This window comes from Perognathus longimembris, chromosome 6 (assembly GCF_023159225.1).
Source record: "Perognathus longimembris pacificus isolate PPM17 chromosome 6, ASM2315922v1, whole genome shotgun sequence".
Taxonomy (NCBI): Eukaryota; Metazoa; Chordata; class Mammalia; order Rodentia; family Heteromyidae; genus Perognathus; species Perognathus longimembris.
Genome location: NC_063166.1, coordinates 64,685,387 through 64,706,530, shown reverse-complemented (window position 1 = coordinate 64,706,530; position 21,144 = coordinate 64,685,387). Strand labels below are relative to the sequence as shown.

The following is a 21,144-nucleotide window of genomic DNA, read 5'->3' as shown; positions in this document are numbered from 1 at the left end:
AAATGAAAACCAGCTAATCCAGGCCCCAGACCTCATGCACTTTCATTATCACACACTCTGGACCATTATCCACCTGCTGGATTCACCTCAGGACTAGATACCAGGCAACCTAGGACATTCCCTCTTTCCCAGAACCCATTGAAATTATTCAAATTAGCCAACCCTCAGCCTACTTACTAGTCTGTGTCACCCATTCCTTCACACCAAAACCACAATAAAGGCTTTCACTGATGTTTTTACCTTGTTCCCTTTGCCTCTTGACTCACTCTGCTGTTTCCTCTTGAGGTCTCTGTATGGCATGTAATTATCTTTTCAGTGACAACCATCCTTTGAACTCACTATACCTGAGAAGGGTGGAGGAGCAGGTGGAGGAATGCCCGTATATTAAAACCAAGTAGGAAGCCAGGTGCCAATGGTAGCTTATACCTCTAATCCTATCTACTCAAAGGAGGCTGAAATCTGAGGAACATGGTTTGAAGCCAGCCTTGGTAGGAAAGTCTGTGAGAATCATCTTCAATTAACCACCAAAAAGCCAGAAGTGGAACTGTGACTCAAGTGGTAGAGTAGTAGTCTTAAGCACACAAAAAAGCTCAGGGACAGCACCTAGGTCTTGAATTCAAGCCCCAGAACTGACACACATACAAAAAGTGGGACTAGCATGGTGATAGATGCCTGTAACCCCCAACACCTTAGAGGAGGAGTCAAGAGGATTGTGAATTTAGACCAGCCTGGGCTACAAAGTGAGACTGTCTCAAATAAATACAAATTAAATAAAACAAACTACTTTTTTGCTTTGTGTGTGTATGAGAGAGAGAGAGAGAGAGGGAGGGAGGGAGGGAGAATTAAATGCATTCACACCATTGTATGGCCATCCATGTCCAGAACTTTTTCATTAGAAACCAACTCCCATCCCTTCTTCCCCAACACTCCCACACACCCCTCCAGATCTAACCCCAGTGTCTGCACATGTACCACTGAGCTACATACCCAGTCCACAGCTAACTTGGGCAGAAAAGTCCAAGAGATTCTTATCGCCAATTAGCTAGTGAAACTGCTGAACTAGACTCATAGTTGAGTCCAGCCATGAATGAATGAAAAGACAGAATGAAAACAAAACAAAACAAAAAAGCCAGAACACCCAGCGTTCAAGCCCTAGTACTGGCACAAGAAACAGAAAAAGAAAAAAAGAGAGAGAGAACCACAAATCGGTATATAATATATTTTGTTACATTTAAGTCTGGTTCTGGTTCTGTAGTTTATTCCATTTTTCTGTCTGTCCTTCTAATACCACATAATGGTCTCAGTTTTGTTCCCTGTGGAACTTCATCTATGGAAGTGAGCAAATTTCCAATGCTTCCAGTTCCCTTTAGTCCTTTTCTTCTCCTTGTTTTGGACCTCTCTGTTACTCCATTGTCTTTCTCCAAGGAAGATCTATAGAGAGACTTGGTTTCTAGGGTCTGAGAACCTCCTGAGAAGCTCTCTAGTAGTTTTTCAAGCCACTTTCTCTCTCTGGCAGCCTTTCATTGTGCTGTTCCTCCTCCACCCTCCCTTGGTGGTATGTATCAGTTTCCTACTCATCAACACCCACCTACTCCTGCCTCTTGTGCTTGTCAGATGTCTCCTCCCTGGCTTGTTCATTGCCACTTTTGTCTCTCATACAGCTGCCCTCTAGCAGTCCTTGGCTTCCTGCCTGACTTCCATGGCAGCTGCTCCTTCATTGGCCTGTCTGCCATCCTGCCCCTTCTCCCACCACCCCTTTCAGGTACAACATGTACTGTACTACTGCACATTCTCCACCCTCAGAGCTAAACTCATCCCCCTGCCAAACTGAGCATCCTCCCGCATGCAGCAATTGCAACCCACTGAAGTCAGACCCTGTGGCAGTTCTTACTTCTAGCCTCTCATTTAATCATTTTTCTACCCCCAAAAATTCTCTTAGTCTACTCTAGATAGTATCGTCCTCCACTGAGGTCTTTCTGCTTTGTTTACTAGATAACTTCTGAAGACATCAGTTAGTGACTTTTCTTTCTTTTCTACTATTGACCTGCTGTTAATTATCGTTTCTAAAAACGAGTTTTGCTAGGCACTGTTTCATGCCTATAATCCTAGCTACTCAGGAGGCTGAGATCTGAGGGTCATGGTTTGAAGCTAGGGCAACAAAGTCCCTGAGATTCTTTGTCTCTAATTAACTACCAAAAAGCTAGAAGTGGAGCTGTGGCCCAAGTGGTAGAGTGCCAGTCTTGAGCAAAAAAAAAGCTCCAGAGATAGCACCTATACCCTGAGCTCAGGACTTGCACACACACAATTCTAGTCCTTCTTGTCAACTTCCTTAATGTTAATATATGGCTGAACCACAATGTTAATTCTGTTGAGATAACTGCTAAGTCAGACATTTTCTCATAGCCCACTGGAACTCCTTTGGCCTCATCTTGTGTTATCATTGTCTATTATTTCTTCCATCTTCTGTCTTCCCCAAACACCAGTCTTTCACATTAATAGATATTTGATTACCTTATCAAACTCTTATCGTTTGTATAATCTAACAAGACTTTTCAAACTTCAAAGCCCTCTCTGCTTAAGAACCTTTTCTGAACCTTTTCTTAGCTAACTGCTCATATGCTTCCAAGTACGGCTCAGGCTTCATCTCTTTTGAAGATTCCTTCTATAGTGTTCCCTACACTCTAGTGTTCATTAGCTAGTATTTTTTATGGCAAGTGATTGATTATTCAGTATTTGAATAGTTTATTTTTGAAGTCTTTGATGACAGTGTGTCTAACTTGAGAATCTCCCAATATTTGGCAAACTGAAAGGAAGAATATGAGCTTTGGAGTTTGAAAAGCCCTAAGTTTGAATACCAGTAACTATTAAATATATGGCTTTGCCAGGCACTGGTGGCTCACGCCTATAATCCTAGCTACTTAGGAGACTGAGCTCTGAGGATTACAGTTCAAAGCTAGGCAGGAAACTCTGTGAAACTCTTATCTCCAATAAACTACTCAAACAAGCTGGAAGTGGTGCTGTGGCTCAAATGGTAGAGTGCTGACCTTGAGCAAAAGAAGCTTAGGGATAGCTCCCAGGCCCAGAATTCAAGCCCCAGAACTGGCAATTAATTAATTAATGACTTTGGGCAAATTCGTGAACTGTGGGTTATTTGCCTTCTTCATCTGAAAAATGTCAGGGTGGGGGGGAGTGAGTGCCACTGGGCCATGCCTATAATCCTTGTTCTTCAGGAGACTGAGATCTGGAGGAGATTACGGCACAGAGATAGCCAAGGCAGAAAATTTCTTGAGACTCTATTTCGAAAATAACCAGCAAAAGGCCATTCCAGAGATGTAGCTCAAGTTGTAGAGCCCTGGCTGAGCAAGCATGCAGCCCATAAATACAAGGAAGTGGAAACATGGTTTTGGAGGAAGGTATGTTTCCTTGGAAACATGGGCAAAACCAACACCCCAAGGAAATGATTGGAAGGTAGAGAAGGCTTAAAAACCCTGCTGTGGAGAATTGGAAATTCTTACCAGAAAAATGCAGAAAAGTTATGTTCAGACTTCCATTGAGGCATATACTATGGGTTGTTTGGCTTTCATAAGCAGCATTTAGTAATCAAATGTAGGAGTGACGAATTCTGGATTTTGTCTGTTTTATTTTGGTCTAAGGAATTTAGAATATTAAGATGACTTTGAGCTGACACCAACATTTTGTGGTGTGGTAAAAAAGAAAGTAATGAGTAGGCAGAAAGATTGGAAAGAAGGCTGAAGAGGGTTCAAGAGACTTAAAGCCTGCGTGAAGTCAGAGAACTGATGTAATAGACATAAAGGAACTTCGAGGGCAGGAAGTGTAGTTGGAGAGTGAGTGGGAACATAGATTCTGTATGAGAGGTTTTCCGGGCAATGACAATTGGTGGTCCAGATGAACAGAGCTATGAGGCCTTTGGAGTTAAGGAAGACAAGGAACTGAGAAGCTGGTCCAGATGTCTGTTGTGGTATCATCTGGGAGTTGGCTAAAGTCATTCAGAACAATGTCAGTACCAGAGAATAAGAAGAAAATAGTGACTCACTGGGAAAAAGCCTTCAAGAATGGAGAAATGGTTTACATCTATGAGGAGTGAGAAGAATTCAACCGTACTTCCTGACAGGGTGCTCTGGAATACTTGGAACAGACCAAAGATTGAAAGTGAGGATTGATGTAGTTGCAGATGAGTTGTATATCAGGAGGGAATCAGGGAGTCTTGGGAGTTTGCCTAAGGGTTTCTTCTTTATAGCTCTCCCTCTCCTCCCTTTTCTCTCTCTGAAAAAACAAGATGCTTTCACTGTGGTTTTCTGGATTTGAGTCTGTGAGTATAACCTGAAAATGACATAGTTACATAGATCTTCTTAAATGTTTCTTATTCTCTAGCTTATGCATACAAATCCTCTCATACTTCCATCATTGCATTCTTTTTCTTTGCATTCTTTCACTTGAAGTATGCTTTTTTCTGCAGCTTTCTCTCTCTCTTTTTCTTTTATTTTGGGGGGATTAGTTTTTCACATTTATGATCTATGTTGAAATCTGCATTCTTTTTAACTTGATGTTTTTATTGTTATTATAATCGTTACATACAGAGAGGTTACAGTTATTCGTTTTTTTTTAATTAAAACATTATACTTTTAATTTAAAGCCAGTGCCTGTAATCCTAGCTGTTTGGGAGGCAGAAATGGGGTTTTGTACCAGTCCAGGCATAAAAGTTCATGTGATAGTTGTCACACAACTATCATCCCAGTAACAAAGGGAAGAAAACTTGGATCATAGAATCCAGATCCCTCCAGGCATAAAGTAAGACTTTATCTTGAAAACAACCAATGGAAAAAGGGACTCGTAGAATGGCAGTAGAGTGCTTGCCTAGCAAGTAAAGTCCCTAAGCTCAAACCTCAATACTCCCCCCCAAAATAATACTTCTTATTTGAAAATAAAAACTGGTATAATTATAAGAAAGATGCACTAGCAAAATATTTCTAGAGACTGGGATTTAAACTTGCTATCACTTCATATTCATTGGCAGGCTCTCTACCACCTGAGCCATGCTTCCATTCCCTCTTTCCAAATTTTAACAATTAGAAATAAAGTTACTAAAAATACTTATGTGTGCACATTTTTGTGTGAGTGTGCAACTTCAATCATTTGGGAAAACACCAAGAAATGTAGTTGCTGGCTCATAAGGTAAAAGTATATTTCATTTTAGCTGAGCGCCAGTGGCACATGCCTATAAATCATAGCTACTCGGGATGCATGGATCTGAGGATTGTGGTTTGGAGCCAGCGAGGGCAAGCAAATCCAAGAGAATCTTCCAGTTGATCAGCAAAAAGCTGGAACTGGAGGTGTGTCTTAAGAGCTAGAGCAACAGATTTAAGTGAAAAGGCTCAGTGAAAGTGGAGCTTAAGCCCCAGTACCAGCACACATACACACATGTACACACACACACACACACACACACACACACAATAATAATAAAATAAGTTGTCAAATTGTTTTTCAAAATGACTTTACCACATTGCATCCCTGCCAGCAATGAATGAGAAGTTCTATTGCTTCATACTTACAGAAATATTGTGTATCTGTGTTTTAGATTTGGGCTGTTCTAATAGGTATTTATAGCCCATTGTTTTAGTTTCCTAATGACATGATGTGCAGCAACTTTTCACATATTTGTCATGTGTATATCTTCTTTGGTACATATACACTAATCAGCCTACCAGTCTATTTTTTAATCCATGTGGAGAGAATTATATGTATTCCTTATTGTTGAATACAGTCAGATAAGAATTAAGATGGATCATCAGAAATCAATGTGAGTTCTCTCTCCAAAAGTTTCAGAGTTAAATCACTGATTTAATGATCACAGCCTAAGAAAAATAAGAAAGTGGTAAAAAAAAAAATTTTTTTTTGAGATTACTCCTGGAGAAAGCCACCTGTTGAGCCTACTCCCCAGCTAGACGTTGCCAACAAACCATTCCAAACCTCTAGAGTTATATACATCTATATATGCATATATATGCATCTCCTTCCTTTCATACCTCTACCCTACCCCCAAAGATTATCATGTGCCCCTTAGGAAGTCATGTCCTCTTTCCCTTGGAGGGTAACAACCATACAGAATTATTCCTAGACTGTGAGCCCCATGGAAAATAAAGGCTTGTAAGTGAATTGTTCCCCAATTGTTTCTCTAGGGTCAATCTCATTATAGGACATAGAAATATGAATGGATGAAGGAGTCCCTATTACTAGTGAGAATGTACCACTGTCTTCTTACAGATTTTGAAGAGAAATAAAGGTGGAGAACAGCTATATAACGATACACTTCAAAGTACAGTAATTAGTACAGTCAGCCTACTTTCTCCATACTTCTCACTCCAGAGGGTAAAGCTACACATAGCAATTAACTTCAGATCTTTAAGGACCACTCCCTAGCTCTCACCCACAGAGATAAAGTCTGGCCTGGGCATTTTTGAGCAGGTTTTTTTGTGATTCTAAAGTGCAACCAGGAGTGATAATCATTGCTTTAAAAATATGTCCTTTTTGGACATGGTTGTACATGCCTGTAATCCCAGCATTCCGTAGAATGAGACAAGATGATCATAAGTTTGAGGCTAGTCTGTAATACATAGTGAAACTTTGTCTCAAAAAAGATATATTCTTAATTAAACCTACTTTCATTTGTATAAAGGTTCAAAGCCTAAGTGGTGGCTCATGCCTATAATCCCATCTACTTGGGAGGTTAGGGGCAGTTGACTACCTGCCCAAAGCTAGCGAGACCTAATCTAAAAAACATGCCAATTTAAGGGCTGGAGATAGAGCTCCATTGGTGAAACACATTTCAAGTAATTAATCCCCAGTATTGCAAAAAGGAAACAAAAAAAGTAACAGTTGGGCTCCTAGGAAAATAAAGTGTATCTGTTTCACAAGGAATTGTGAAGCCTGTGTACACACACACACACACACACACACACACACACACACACACCATCCTGAGGCTTGAACGCAGAGCCTGGGCACTATCTCTAAGCTCTTTTGCACAAGACTAGCACTCTACTACTTGAGCCACAGCTTAATTTATAGCTTTTTGGTGATTAACTGGAGATAAGAATGGTACAGACTTTCCTGCCTGGCTGGCTTTGAACCATGATCTTCAGGTCGCAACCTCCTGAGTAGCTAGGATTACAGGTATGAGCTGCTGGCACCTAGCCTGTGCATATGTTTTTATAGCTACAAAAATGCTTCCCAGAATACTTTTAGTATTTCAAGTCATTTGGATATAGTTACACTAACATAAAACCTCATCTCATACAATTCCTTGTTTTTCAGGTCAGCATGGATTCCTGGTTCATTCTTGTTCTGCTTGGCAGTAGTTTGATATTTGCCAGTGCCAATAATGCTACAACAGGTAAATTGTTATTTGAGAGGGCCATATTTGAAATAATATTTTGCTTTCATATATAATGAGCCACATTTAGAGACCTAGGTAGTAGACAATTAAGAAGAATTAAATTTTGATTTAAAAATGATGTTATGTTGGGGTGCTGTGTTTTAGGGGAGGAGGTCAGGCAGTGAGTTAGAGGAGATGAGATTGATTGGAATAGAGTACTGCAAATATGTGAGAAGATGTAACAATGAAACATCTCACTGTATAACTGATACAAGCGTGTGTGTGTGTGTGTATACCAGTCCTGGCCCTTGAACTCCGATGCCTAGGTAGTGTCCCTGAGCTTTTTTCTCAAGGCTACCACTTGAGGCACAATCCACTTTTCAATTCAGGCTTTTTGGTGGTTAATTGGAGATAAGCGTCTCATGAACTTTCCTGCCCATGCTTGCTTTGAATCATGATTCAGCCTCCTGAGTAGCTAGGATGACAGCATGGGTCACCAGTGCCTGGCAAAATAAATATTCTTTTAAAAATCTCTGAATTATGTTGAGTGCTCAGGTTAGTTATACATATTGTCCACTGTTTTAAATATACTAAAGATATTGTATGTTCTTTCCTGAAAAGTAATAGTTGTTGATTCTTTTTTTTTTTTGGCCAGTCCTGGGCCTTGGACTCAGGGCCTGAGCACTGTCCCTGGCTTCTTCCCGCTCAAGGCTAGCACTCTGCCACTTGAGCCACAGCGCCGCTTCTGGCCGTTTTCTGTATATGTGGTGCTGGGGAATCGAACCTAGGGCCTCGTGTATCCGAGGCAGGCACTCTTGCCACTAGGCTATATCCCCAGCCCCAATAGTTGTTGATTCTTAACACCATACAGACTGATCTATTAAGAACTAAGTGAGGAACCTCATTTCCTCCTGTCACACACAGTCCCTTGGAGGAAATGGGAAGGGATCAACAATAGATGAAGAGGGAGTATGTGTGCAGCATGTGTGCGTGAGCTATCTTTGCTTGGTCTCCAAATATTTAAGAAGTTTAATGAGACTTAACTACTTTGTATCTTAACTTTTAAGCTTCACATTCTTTATGTAATGTTTCCTTATCTTTTGGTGTTTTGTAGTTTCACCCTCCTTGGGAATTACAAAATCAGTTACAGCATCAACAGCAGAATCAGCTAAAGAAGAGAACAAGACTTCAAATCCAACCTCTTCAGTGATTTCTCTTTCTGCGGCACCAACATTCAGCCGAAATATAACTCCAAAACCCACCTATGTAACCACTGTCAATTCTTCACAGTCTGACAATGGGACCACACTAACAGCAAGCACCAATTCTGTAGGCATTACCATCTCACCAAATGGAACATGGCTTCCAGATAGCCAGTTCACAGATGCCACAACAGAACCCTGGGAGGGGAATTCCAGCACAGCTGCAACCACTCCAGAAACCTTCCCTCCTGCAGGTACCAGAGATGCTTTCTGTTTGTCCCAACTTTTCTTTTTTCTTTTCTTGTTTTTAAATTCGCTTGTTCCAGTTCTACCAAGGGTAGGATTTCACTGGTATATATCCACACATTTACACTCTATTCTGATCAATCTCACCCCCTCTATTGCTCTGTTCCATCTATTTTATTCTTCAAATTTATTCACCATTTTATTTTGTGAGTGTGTGTAAAACTTCTTAAAGTAAATAACATTGCCCAAGCAAAATATTGAAACTTAGAGGTAAGGAATTCTTAAGAATAGCTGGTCAACATAGTTTTCTGGATTGCATCTTTCTGCTAAGTGAGATCCTGGTTAGTAGACCATGTTTAAAGGTAAAGAAGGAGGTTGAAAACATAAGAGAAAAAGAAAAGCTAATTAATGATGCAAGAGACTAAACATGAAAAAATAAGAAGAATGAGTAATAATAGCCTTGAAAAGAAAGGGATCCATAGAGACCATGGCAAAGGGAATGGAAACTAGTGTCCAGGGGTGTAATTAGAAAGGGGGGCCCCCGGGGAAACTCTTTTGTTGCAGGACCTCAGGATTTCAGGATCTCAGCCCAACCCTCGGTCTCCTAAAATCAGAGTCACTTGTTTGAAGTCCTGGGTCTAGGACTTGGTCTTTAAAAGTCCCTTATGTATGGCAAAGGATATAATTGTTCCCTGATTGCTGTGTGATTATTTCATTTCTAGCAAAATTATTATTCCCCCTTCAGAAATCCCTCTGGCTCAACAGATATCGATCAATAGATAGATATCGATAGAAAGAGAGCTATAGATAGAAAGATATATACATATAGAAAGATAGATATAGCTGAGACTGACTTATAGTGAAGAGCATAGTCCGCAGACCTACATTACCTATTTGAATCCTGACTCCAGTAAAGTTAGTTGTATAACAGTAGGAAAATCTACTTAATCTCTCCATACTTTGTTTTCATCTGTAAACTTGGAATGAATTATAGTAATAGTTTTTGCCTCAGATAAAGTATTCAGATTAATGAATTACTATGGATAAACTACTTACTATACTAAACACATTTTAAGTACTGGTTATGATTGTCATTATAATTTTTGCTCTCTTAGTTATCAACACACTGTAAACCTCAGGAGTCTTTAAGTCAGGAGGATCATAGTTCAGTCCAGCCTGGGCTACATAGTGAGTTCCTGTCTTACAAAACCAAGGGCTAAAGCTCGAGGTATGGCTCAGGGGTAGAGTGCCAGCCTAGCAAGCATAGGCCCTGAGTTCAAAAAAAGAAAAACAATTCTCCTTTTGCCAAACATCTGTAATTTTAGCTCACTCCTTTAATCTTGGCTTACATCTCTAATGAGATTGAGATCTAGTGGATCACGATTGATAGCTAGTCCAAGTAGAAAAGTCCACAAGACCTCCAGCGAAAAAAAAAAGCAGGGCTAGAAGCATGGCTCAAGTGGTTGAGTGTAAGCCAAGGAAGTAGGAAGCCCCAAGTTCAAACCCTGGTCCCAGAAGAAAGCAAAATGACAAAAAATCAAAAGGACTGAGTGTAGACCCCAGTAGTATACCACTTTATTCTAAAGTAAGATTAGATTGGTGTGGCATACAACTGTCTTTTTTTTTTTTTTTTTTTTTGCCAGTCTTGGGGCTTGAACTCAGGGCCTGGGCACTGTCCCTGAGCTTCTTTTGCTCAAGGCTAGCACTCTACCACTTGAGCAACAGCACCCCTTCCAGTTTTTCTAACTATGTGGTACTAAGGAGGTACAGGGCTTCATGCATGCTAGGCAAGCACTCTACCACTAAGCCACATTCCCAGCCCCCCAACTATTCTTAATTACTCAGTGAACTGCAGACAATGTCTGCAGTTTTCTTTATACCTTAACATTATAGTTTTATCATAGTGCAATAACTAGTTCATAGGAATAATCCCAAAAGTAAGGTTTTTTTTTATACATGAAGAAATTATACAATGATGAAAAAAATGATGGAACATTTTGTAATGTCCAGATTATAACCTGCTTATGAAATCAGTTTAAGTGGGCCACCACTAGTGTTTTGTTGGTTAGCATATATTAATTGTACAAGGGAAGAGGTTGTTTGTGGCATTTCTGTACATATATACAATGTATCACAGCCAGTTTTACCTGCTCTATCTCTTAGCCATTGTTTTGGTTTTAGTGCCTGTACTGGAGCTTGAAGTCGGGTCATCACCTTTTAGCTTGGCTTTTTCAGCAAGTGCAAGCAAGGCTGGCACTGTACCATATGAGCTACACTGCCACTTCCAGTTGTTTGAATGGATAGTCTTACTTCATTTTTATTCTTTTTTATGTTGCATATATCATTTTGTGCAACTTTTGTTATGCACAGATGCCCACAGATACATTTACTAAATAACAAAATATATTTCTAGATATAGGTTAGGGAGGAAAGACAGAACTATTTGTCAAGCTAAAGGAATAAACTGAAAGAAGTCTTAACTGTAATCCAGGTTCAACTAATTTCATAGCCCATGTTCTCTTCTGTACTCTTTTATTTAACAATTCTATGAGGTTACCCTAGATAGTTATAGTTATCTTCTTTTAATACATGTTTAATGTTAAGGTTATAGAGAGTAAATGATTTCTTTAGGATGTCATGGCTTGCAAGTAGCATATTTGGCATATTTATGGTCTTTTCATACTGTTGGCAGGACACTTAGTTTTCCATGTAATTAGTAGGGTCCAAAGTATGCCAATAGCCAAGATTCCAATTAGTGTACATTTAACACATTTCATGTCAAAGGCAACAGACTATTTATCACTGGTGGCTTTTATTCAAGATAAGTAAAACAAAGAACCTTTTGTAGGGCATAAGAATTTCACAGACTTAACCCTGACTTCCTACATCACCACCATTGTATCATTCCTCCTATAATATTTACATCATAGATGTAAGTTGATAGATAATGATGATTATGTAGATGATGTGTGTGGTGCTGAGGATTGATGATGACAACAGCGACGATGATAATGATATGATGATGATGATTGATGATGATGTGTGGTACTGTGGATTAAACCCAGAGTATCACAGGTGCTTTTAAAACAGTGGATTTAGCTAGGCACCAGGGGCTCATATCTGTAATCCTAGCTACTTAGGAGACTGAGATCTGAGGATCGCGTTCAGAGCCAGCCTGGGTAGCAAAGTCCATGAAACTCTTATCTCCAGTTAACCGCCAGAAAACCAGAAGTGGTGCTGTGGCTTCAAGTGGCAAAGTGAGCAGAAAAAAACTGAAGGATGGTACCCAGGCCCAGAGTTCAAGCCCCAAGACCAACAAAAAAATAAAATAGAAACTACTGAACCTGCACCCCTAGCCCTGATGTTTTTATATTATTATGACTATGAAATACTGTTCTCTGCCAAATTATAACTATGATTTGATTATTTTTTCTTGGGCAACTTTTTTCCAGATTTAACAATGAACTTTTTTCTTATTTTGCTTTTTATTTGATTATTGCCAGCCACTTTTCCATTTTCCCCAGAGCCTTTCAGTATACTTTTCAACAAAGTCAGACCTATTCAGTAATCAGTTGCTTTTTTTCAACTAGAGAAACTCCTTCCTCTTAAGCCTCCCATTCTTACTCCATCCTAGGTTTGTTGGTTTCTAGGGCTTCTACACTGGTATTAGTCTGGGATTTCTCTTCTCCATCATTGTAGGAATTCTCATTGCTGCCGCCTGGCTTCTACTTTATTCTTTCTTGTCTTCTTCCGTCGTAGAGCTCGTACTCGTAGCTTGAGAAAGGGGTCCACAATAGCTAAATTGCATAAGATTTGACTGTCTGAAAGAATTTTTAGCACTCGTGTAGAATTTGAGAAAATAATTTTCCTCCAGAATGTTTAAAGTTTTCTCCTAACTGACTCTTAATTCCCAAGTTTGGAGAATTCTATTGCTCTCCTAAACCCTAATTTCTTTTTTTCTTTTTTTTTTTTTTGCCAGTCCTGGGGCCTTGGACTCAGGGCCTGAGCACTGTCCCTGGCTTCTTTTTGCTCAAGGCTAGCACTCTACCACTTGAGCCACAGCGCCACTTCTGGCTGTTTTCTATATATGTGGTGCTTGGGAATCAAACTCAGGGCTTCATGTATACGAGGCAAGCATTCTTGCCACTAGGCCCATATTCCCAGCCCAATTTCTAATTTTAACATATCATGAAAGAATATCGCACTGTTTCACTGTTGGGAATTTTCAAATACCTTTCAAAAGGTATTCTCTGTTTAAACAGAACTGGTTATGTAGCAATTTGATTTTGTTGCATGTTATCATTTAGATCTTTATTTTTCTCCTCATGCATTCTAATTATCCAAAAGACACAATCCTCTAAGAGCATGCATTTGTATTTTTCCTTAAACTTTTTATGAATATTGCTATTGCATTGTTTGTGTACTCCAGAAAGCTAGACCATTGACTTAAGTTTAGTGAACTTGAGATATTTTGTTTACAGTTATTGGAAGACATCCCAACTCAACTCCAACACTGAATATAGAGAAAAGTATCTACATCCCTGGAGCTTTGCTTTACCTTCAATTAAATAATAATGTTTTTTTTTCTAACCTGAGTGAATGTTCTCTATTTTTCACTTATTACACAGGTAATTCTGACTCAAAGGACAGAAGAGGTGAGCTGCTCACCTTTGTGTATCATCCTTTTCCCACAGTGTACATTGTCCATCCATATTTTCTCTGCTCACAGTCTATACAAAGCTTGTGCATCTGTGTTTACAGTGTGTTTACTTTCCATTAAGGTGTTTTCATGTTAACCTCAAATAAGAATTAGGAAATGGGTGTTTAATATATTTTTAGATATAGATTACATGTATAGATTCTGACCGCTTTGATACATTTTAACAAGTAATAATATTACAATTACTATGTTACTTCTTTATGTCCCCTTATTAATACTACTCTTTGATACTATTAGGTCATAGCTTATGAGGCAGTGACATAGAAATAATAAAACATTATTAGAAATGTTCTTCAATTTGAGTTTGGAAAATAATACTCTCTGAAGGAGTTGTCTCATCATGGTTTTATTGTCAAGTCAGACTTTTCCAGAATTATTTTCTGATTTTATTAACCATGTTCAAATTATTCTGCATAATTTGTAGGCTTGTGAAATCTACCAAGTAGAAAGTCACTGAGTTAGAAAAGTGAATGTTTTCATTTTTATATGTGTATGCCAGACATAGGGCTTGAACTCAGGGCCTAGGTGCTGTCCCTGAGCTTTTGTGCTCAAGGCTAACACTCTACCACTTGAACCACAGCTCTGCTTTCAGCTTTTTGGTGGTTAGAGATAAGAGTCTCATCGACTTCTTGTCCATGCTGGCTTTGAACTGCAAGCCTCAGAGCTCAGCCTCCTGAGTAGCTAGGATTACAGGCATGAGCCACCAGTACTCAGTGAATATTCTGAGTGTTTATGTGTTATTTATCTGCCACAGTGAGGAATAGTGAGATGCTATATTCTGTATTTTTCCCTTGCTTTAACAGCCCTTGCTTTCCTAAACTCAGGAAGCAAGCATAGGTGAATGGTGTTAAGTGCCTTTGCTGTTCAGCTTCACCTACTAGATTCTCACTAGCAGATATAGAATTTAGTAGATTTGTATTGCAGACATATTTATGGTTGTTTTCTAAAACTGCTCTTTTACCCAGTCTTAAAGTCAAAAGTTGAAGTGATAGTTTCAAGTTTAAAAATGAGACATATGACTCTTAGTGTATATTTTCAAAATAACCTGCCTTTCTTACTCCACATATGCTTATTTTACTTGGCTCATGTTGAAGTAGTTTGCATATTGTAATGAAGAAGAAACAAGGGCTAGGAATATTGATAGGTGGCACAATGCTTGCCCACTATAGGCAAGGCCCTATCATCAAGAAAAGGAGGGAAGGAAGTAGGAAGGAAGAAAATTACCTAATTAACTTCATTATTGCTAAATGTGACATATGGGACGTTTACTATAAATGAATATTCTTTTTAAGTCACAAGTTAAACCAACAAAAAATGCAAAGGCATACAGATTCTTAGTGTCTAAAGCCCCATATGTAATGATTTTTTTAACAGAGAAAATCATACTGCTGTAAATTTTTCTTTTTGTATTTTTTTTGGTGCTGTATTAAACCCATGACCTCTTTCATGCTAAGCCTGCGTTCTACCACTGAGTTACACCCCAGCTCCATAACATCCTTATTTTAGAGCCAAATCCTTTTTTGAAAACTGAGGCAACTGTTTGGAAATATTTGCATTACAATAGGTTTGATAAGCAAATTATGTGAATTAAGGTTATAAGTTTTTATGCACTAGACTCTGGGGTGCTTTTAAACAGCAATGGCTAGTGTTTAAATTGTCAGAGCAGAAAAGAATAAAGGAAGTAAAGGAGGCAGGCAATTTTTCTTCCTCTTTTTGTCTCCAGGAAACTAGTTATTTTCTCCTGTATGTTACTTTTTAAGTGTATTCCAAGTTATTTGGGTAGAAGTAGTTTGTTGTTGTTGTTTTAAGTATGAGGTAGCCAAGCTCCAGCCACTCCCACCTGAAATCCTAGCTACTCAGGAAGGATCGTGGTCAGAACCAGCCCAGGTCGAAAGGTCTGTGTGAGACTCTTATCTTTGAACTGCAAAAATCCAGAAGTGGAGCTGTGGCTCAAGTGGTAGAGTGCTAGCCTTAGGCAAAACAACTAAGGGACAGCACTTAGGCCCTGAGTTCAAGCTCCAGAACCGGAGGGGCTGGGATATAGGACAGTGGTACTCACCTAACATAAGTGAGGTTTTAGAATCCATCCCGAGCTACACCACCATATATATTTAACCATTTTAATAACTTTTCAGTGTAACAGTAGCTTTAGGTACATTTACATCATTGTATAATAATCCATTTCCAGAACTTTTTATTTTCTCAAATTGAAAGCAGCTTCCTTTTTTTTTTTTTTTTTTGGCCAGTCCTGGGGCTTGAACTCAGGGCCTTAGCACTGTCCCTGGCTTCTTTTTGCTCAAGGCTAGCGCTTTACCTCTTAAGCCACAGCACCATTTCCGGCTTTTTCTGTTTATGTAGTGCTGAGGAATCGAACCCAGCCAGGGCTTCATGCATACTAGGCAAGCACTCTACCACTAAGCCACATTCCTAGCCCTTTTTAAAAGCATTTTTACGGGGGCTGGGAATATGGCCTAGTAGCAAGAGTGCTTGCCTGGTATACATGAAGCCCTGGGTTCAGTTCCCCAGCACCACATACATAGAAAATGGCCAGAAGTGGCGCTGTGGCTCAAGTGGCAGAGTGCTAACCTTGAGCAAAAAGAAACCAGGGACAGTGCTCAGGCTCTGAGTCCAAGGCCCAGGACTGGCAAAAAAACAAACAAACAAAAAAAAACCAATAAAAGCATTTTTACTGGTATCAGGTTGGATGATTGGTATATCAGTTTCCTAATAGGATTAATCTATGCCAGCAACATATATGTTTAAATGTTAATACTGTTTATTACTTAATTTTGAGCATCTGGCTAGCTTGCCTTCCATATTCCTTTGTAATTGTCAACTCTCCTAGTAGTCATAAACAATACTGAAGTTTCATGCCTTCCTGATACTCATTCCACTTGCTCACTCACTTGACCTTTCCTAACTCCCTCATCTTAAATAATAGAACACTTCACCCTGTTCCCTCTTTTACTCTGCCTTACTTTTCTTCTTAGCTTGCATTTGTATTATAGACTTCCTTTATTGTCCAGTTCACTAAAAGTAAAGAATTTTGATTTATTCACTACTATATCCTCAGGACTCACTGAGCTAAATCCTTCACCCTGAAAAATAGATTTTGAGCTTAGTGATACCTGGAAATGATCTTGAATCCATACCCTCAAGGAACTTATTACTTACTGGAGATATAATCAGTAACTTTAGTCCAGGGTTATAGGGATCATAGAGACAGTATTATAGAAGTATAAAAAAGTCTGGCACCAATGGCTCATGCCTATAATTTTAGCCACTCAGGAGTTTCGGATCTACAGGGTCAAGGTTTGAAACTTGCCCTGGCGAAAAGTTGGTGAGACTCTTAACTCCATTTAACCAACAAAACACTGGACTGGAGGTATGTCTCAAGTGGTAGAACACCAGCCAAGCAAACATACAAGACCCAAAGTCCAAACCCCTAGTTTGATATTAAATTGAGCTGTTCCTAGCCCTAGACTAATAGAACTGGAACTTTGCCTCTGAAGGGTCTTTGGTTCTTACTGATCTCTTCAGCAGTAGTCTGGAAATTCTCCAAGTTTCTAGTCTACAGATGCTACCATTGCCCTCTTCATGATAAGCTATTGAATCATGAGTTGGCTTTTTTTTTTTTTGTCAGTTGTGGGACTTGAACTCAGGATCTGGGTGTTGTCCCTGAGCTTTTTTGCTCAAGGCTAACACTCTACCTACCACTTTAAGCTACAGCTCTACTTCAGGTTTCCTGGTGGTTAATGGGAGATAAGAGTCTCACAGCCTTTACTGCCCAGGCTGGCTTTGAACCATGATCCTCAACTCTCAGCCTCCTGAGTAGCTAAAATTACATATGTGAAGCCATTAGCGCCTGGCTTTCATGAGCATTTCTTCCGCCATTATGATATGATTTGGAGAAGAATAAAATGTGAACTTGTGGATTCAACCACTATCTGGAACCCAAATGTCTAATTATTTCTGTATAGTACTCCTCTGATGCCTCCTTAAAATACTGCCCTCTGTGATTGGAACTTAATAAAGACATACTTCTTGATAAACCACTACTACTTTTACTCATATAACATAATCCAGTATTATTAGCATTACTGTGTGTAAGGTCCTGTCATGGGTTTTTTTTGTTTTTCTGTTGTCATGAGGCCTGACCTCAGGGCCTGGGTACTGTCCTCAAGCTCTTTTACTCAAGGCCAGAGCTCTACCACTTTGAGCTACATCTCCACATCTGGGTTTTTTTTGTTGTTGTTGTTGTTTTGTTTTGTTGAGTGGTTAATTGGAGACAGGAACTTTTCTGCCCTGGATGGCTTTGAACAGTGATCCTCACATCTCAGCCTACTGAGTAGCTAGGATTACAGGTGTGAGCTACTGGCACCCAGCATCTGTGCTGGGTTTTAAGGTATACAGAAAAAAAAATGTTATCCTTGCTCTAGTGGAGCTTATGGTATAAAGAGGAGACACTTTGTAATTATTTATTTGATTATAGTTGATTAATAAATATGAGAGTTATAATGAAGGGAAATAACAGGGTGCTATATATGAAACTGGCACAGAAAATAGCTAACATCAACTGAGTATATAATATGTGCTGATTACTGTGCCAAGAACTTTACATGGATGATCTCATTTAGTCTTCAGAATATCTTCTTTTGGAGTGGTAAATTTAGTATTAGGAAGTGAAAGACCTCTGAGAAAAATGACACTTAAAATAAGAATTGGATGAGTAGGAGTTAGCCAGACAAAGAATGGAGGTAGGCCATGTGACTCAGAGGAATAGCACATTCAGAAGATTAAGGATGAGCAAACTCAGAATAAAGAGATGTAGATGCTAGTTGCTGCTGTTTAGTAAGCAAGGACAGACTAGTGGGAGGTAAGAGTCGGTAGGGGCTAAATTAGGAAGGTTTTTAAAGGCCAGGGCAAGGAGATTAGATTTCATTCTAAAGGCACAGAAAATTGTTGCAGAAGGAGATAATCTGATTTACTTCTTTATAGATAACTCTGGTGTTTTTAGAGAATGGATTACCAGAATTTACTAAGGTGATGTAAGTAAGAGAATTCTGGAGGTTGAGTGTTGATGAGAGTAGAAAATGAAGAAAAGGCAAACACACCAGATGCGGATGGCTCACACATGAAATCCTAGCTACTCAGGAGGCTGAGATCTAAGCCCCAGGTTCAGAGACAGCCTGGGAAGATAAATCTTTGAGACTTTTCTCCAATGAACCACCAAAAAGCCAGAAATAGAGCTGTGGCTCTAGTGGTAGAGTGCTAGCCTTGAGCGAAAAAAAGCTCAGGGATAGTACCCAAGCCCTGAGTTCAAAACCAGCACAAAAAAGAGGGGAGGAGGAGATAAATTTGAGGTATTAGTTCTAGCCCTAAAATACATTACTTGCAGCTGGGTTAGGTAGAGAAGATAAATATCAACAAGAAATAAAGGAGATTTCCACATTTCTTACTTGACCAAGAGGGAAGGAAGGTGTGTGACCACAGAAGGATGAGAGAAAGGTTTAGACAGAAAGTTTGTTTTACCTGTGAAATTTTAAAGTGGAGATTATCAGTAGGTAATTGAGAATCTGAAGCTCTTAAGAGGTCAAACCAAAAATGCAAACGTGGGAATTGCTTGGGAATTATTTGTACTTACAGCGTCTATCTGATAAGATCAAGATAGACCATAGAAAAGATGACCAGGCACAGAGCTAAGGCGTTCCCACGGTAAGAGAGCTAGTGTTTGAAGACAAACAAGTTACAAAGGAGACTACTGGAACAGCCAAGAGAAAGAAAATCAGAAGAGTGCTTTATTGTGGAAAGTCTTCAAACAGGAGGAATGGCCATCCAATATGAATCTTTGTTTTAAGATGAGAGCTACATACATAGTACAAACATACATAATATGTTTGAAAACTGCCATCAGTAGGGCTGGAGGCATGGTTCCAGTGTTGTAGCACCTACCTGTAGGCAAAAACAAGGTGAGAGTAGAAAGTATACAACTGTAATCCTAGCACTTTAGTTCTTGGGTGGCAGAGGCAGATGAATCATGATTTCCTAGACCATTATTAGCAAGACTTTGTCTCAAAAAAAGACTCTTAGTAAACTGAGTGCTGGTAGCTCATGCAAATCTAACTACTCAGGAGGCTGAGATCTGATGATCATAGTTCAAAACCAGCCCAAGGAGAGAAGTCTAATGAGATGCTTATCTCCAGTGAAACAGCAAAAAGCCAGAAGCAGAGTGTTAGAGCAACAGCCTTGAGTGGAAAAAGGGAGAGAGAGCATTAGACCCCAAGTTCAAGCCCTGCTACCACCATAAATAAATAATAACATCATTTACATAATATCTCCCTCCAGCTACTGCTTCTTTTCTCTGCATACTGTCATGTAAAAGTTCTCATGAAGGAATTACTATCTCTTTCTCCCCTCTTTCTGTCTTCCTTTTACTCCATTTAGGCTTTCTCACCCTTACCCAACTGAAGCCACTCTAGCTGCCACTCTGTCAAATCAAGTTTTATTTCTCTATCTTCATCCTACTCCATCTCTTGGCAGGGTTTGATTGAGTTGATTACTCCCTCTTTGAAAAACAGCTGAGTAGTCCTCCTTCCCCACAGAATATAAGCTTTTTATCGCTGGTCTGCCTGAGCACTTCTCTGTTCCTAGTGTCTACACTGGTGCCTGATATACAGGTACTGTCTTGTAAATATTTTTTAATGAATTCTGCTAAGAGGTTGAATCAGATAAGGATGAGAATATTGCCAGTGGATTTGACAATGTGCCATTTTTTTTTTTTGGTGTTCTTGCTTACAAGTTTCAGTGGAGCACTAATGATGGGAATCAGAGCAAAAAGCTAAAGGAGAACCTAGAGGTAAGGAATTTGAGGGAGAATATTAGGCAACTGTTGTGAGCATTAAGCTGAGAAGAGAAACAGAGCTGTGGTGATGGAATGTAAGTGAAGTCAAAAAGATGTCTTTGGAGTAACAGTAATGGATGTAGTCCAGAGCTTGTTATGACAGAATTAACCTTTATATGAGAGCAACATATCCATCCAAATGGGGAAGATCATTTTAAATTCAGACTGAGTAGTTTGTGGTGGGTAAGATTGTGACCTGACCTACCTAGTTAGCTGCATAAGAAATGGGGCTAGGTGTGCCTAGTGGAAAGGGAGCCAGGTTCTATGGAATGGAGAGAAGCTTGCCTTGTTTTCAAGCTCCTTTTTTTATAGTTGGGGTCCTGGAAAAATGTGGCTGAGGGAACAGGATATAGGAAGACGTAGAAGGAAACAGACAGCAGTTTTGGATATATGGTGTCTAAAGGCTCTAATGGTATCTTGTTTTTAAACTTTTTCTTTCCTCTCCATCTTTCTCTAGAGGAACTCCATTGAGGCTGAAAGATTAGCATTGGCCCCACACACCAAGCCTGTCATCACGGTTTGCTATATGCATCCATATATTTGAGTACTTTTTGTGGGCCCAAGTATTGCTTCAGGCTCAAAGGATATAGCTATGAATGAAACAGTCTCTGCCCTAAAGAATTTCTTTTATAAAATCTAATGCAGGGGGGCTGGGGATATAGCCTAGTGGCAAGAGTGC

At 39.5% G+C, this 21,144-nt stretch overlaps 1 protein-coding gene across 3 annotated transcripts in view; it reads left to right on the top strand.

Annotated features, from left to right (window-relative positions):
- Ptpra (protein tyrosine phosphatase receptor type A) overlaps nt 1-21,144 on the top strand; it is a 116,681-nt gene that overhangs the window by 51,608 nt on the left and 43,929 nt on the right. For 2 of the 3 annotated variants that reach the window (XM_048348912.1, XM_048348910.1), the window contains 3 exons: nt 7,336-7,414; nt 8,511-8,852; nt 13,473-13,499. In XM_048348912.1, the coding sequence (XP_048204869.1) occupies nt 7,342-7,414; nt 8,511-8,852; nt 13,473-13,499 (442 nt within the window). In that variant the 5' untranslated portion in view covers nt 7,336-7,341. The remainder of the gene's footprint in view (nt 1-7,335; nt 7,415-8,510; nt 8,853-13,472; nt 13,500-21,144) is intronic. The other variant, XM_048348911.1, reaches the window with a different exon arrangement.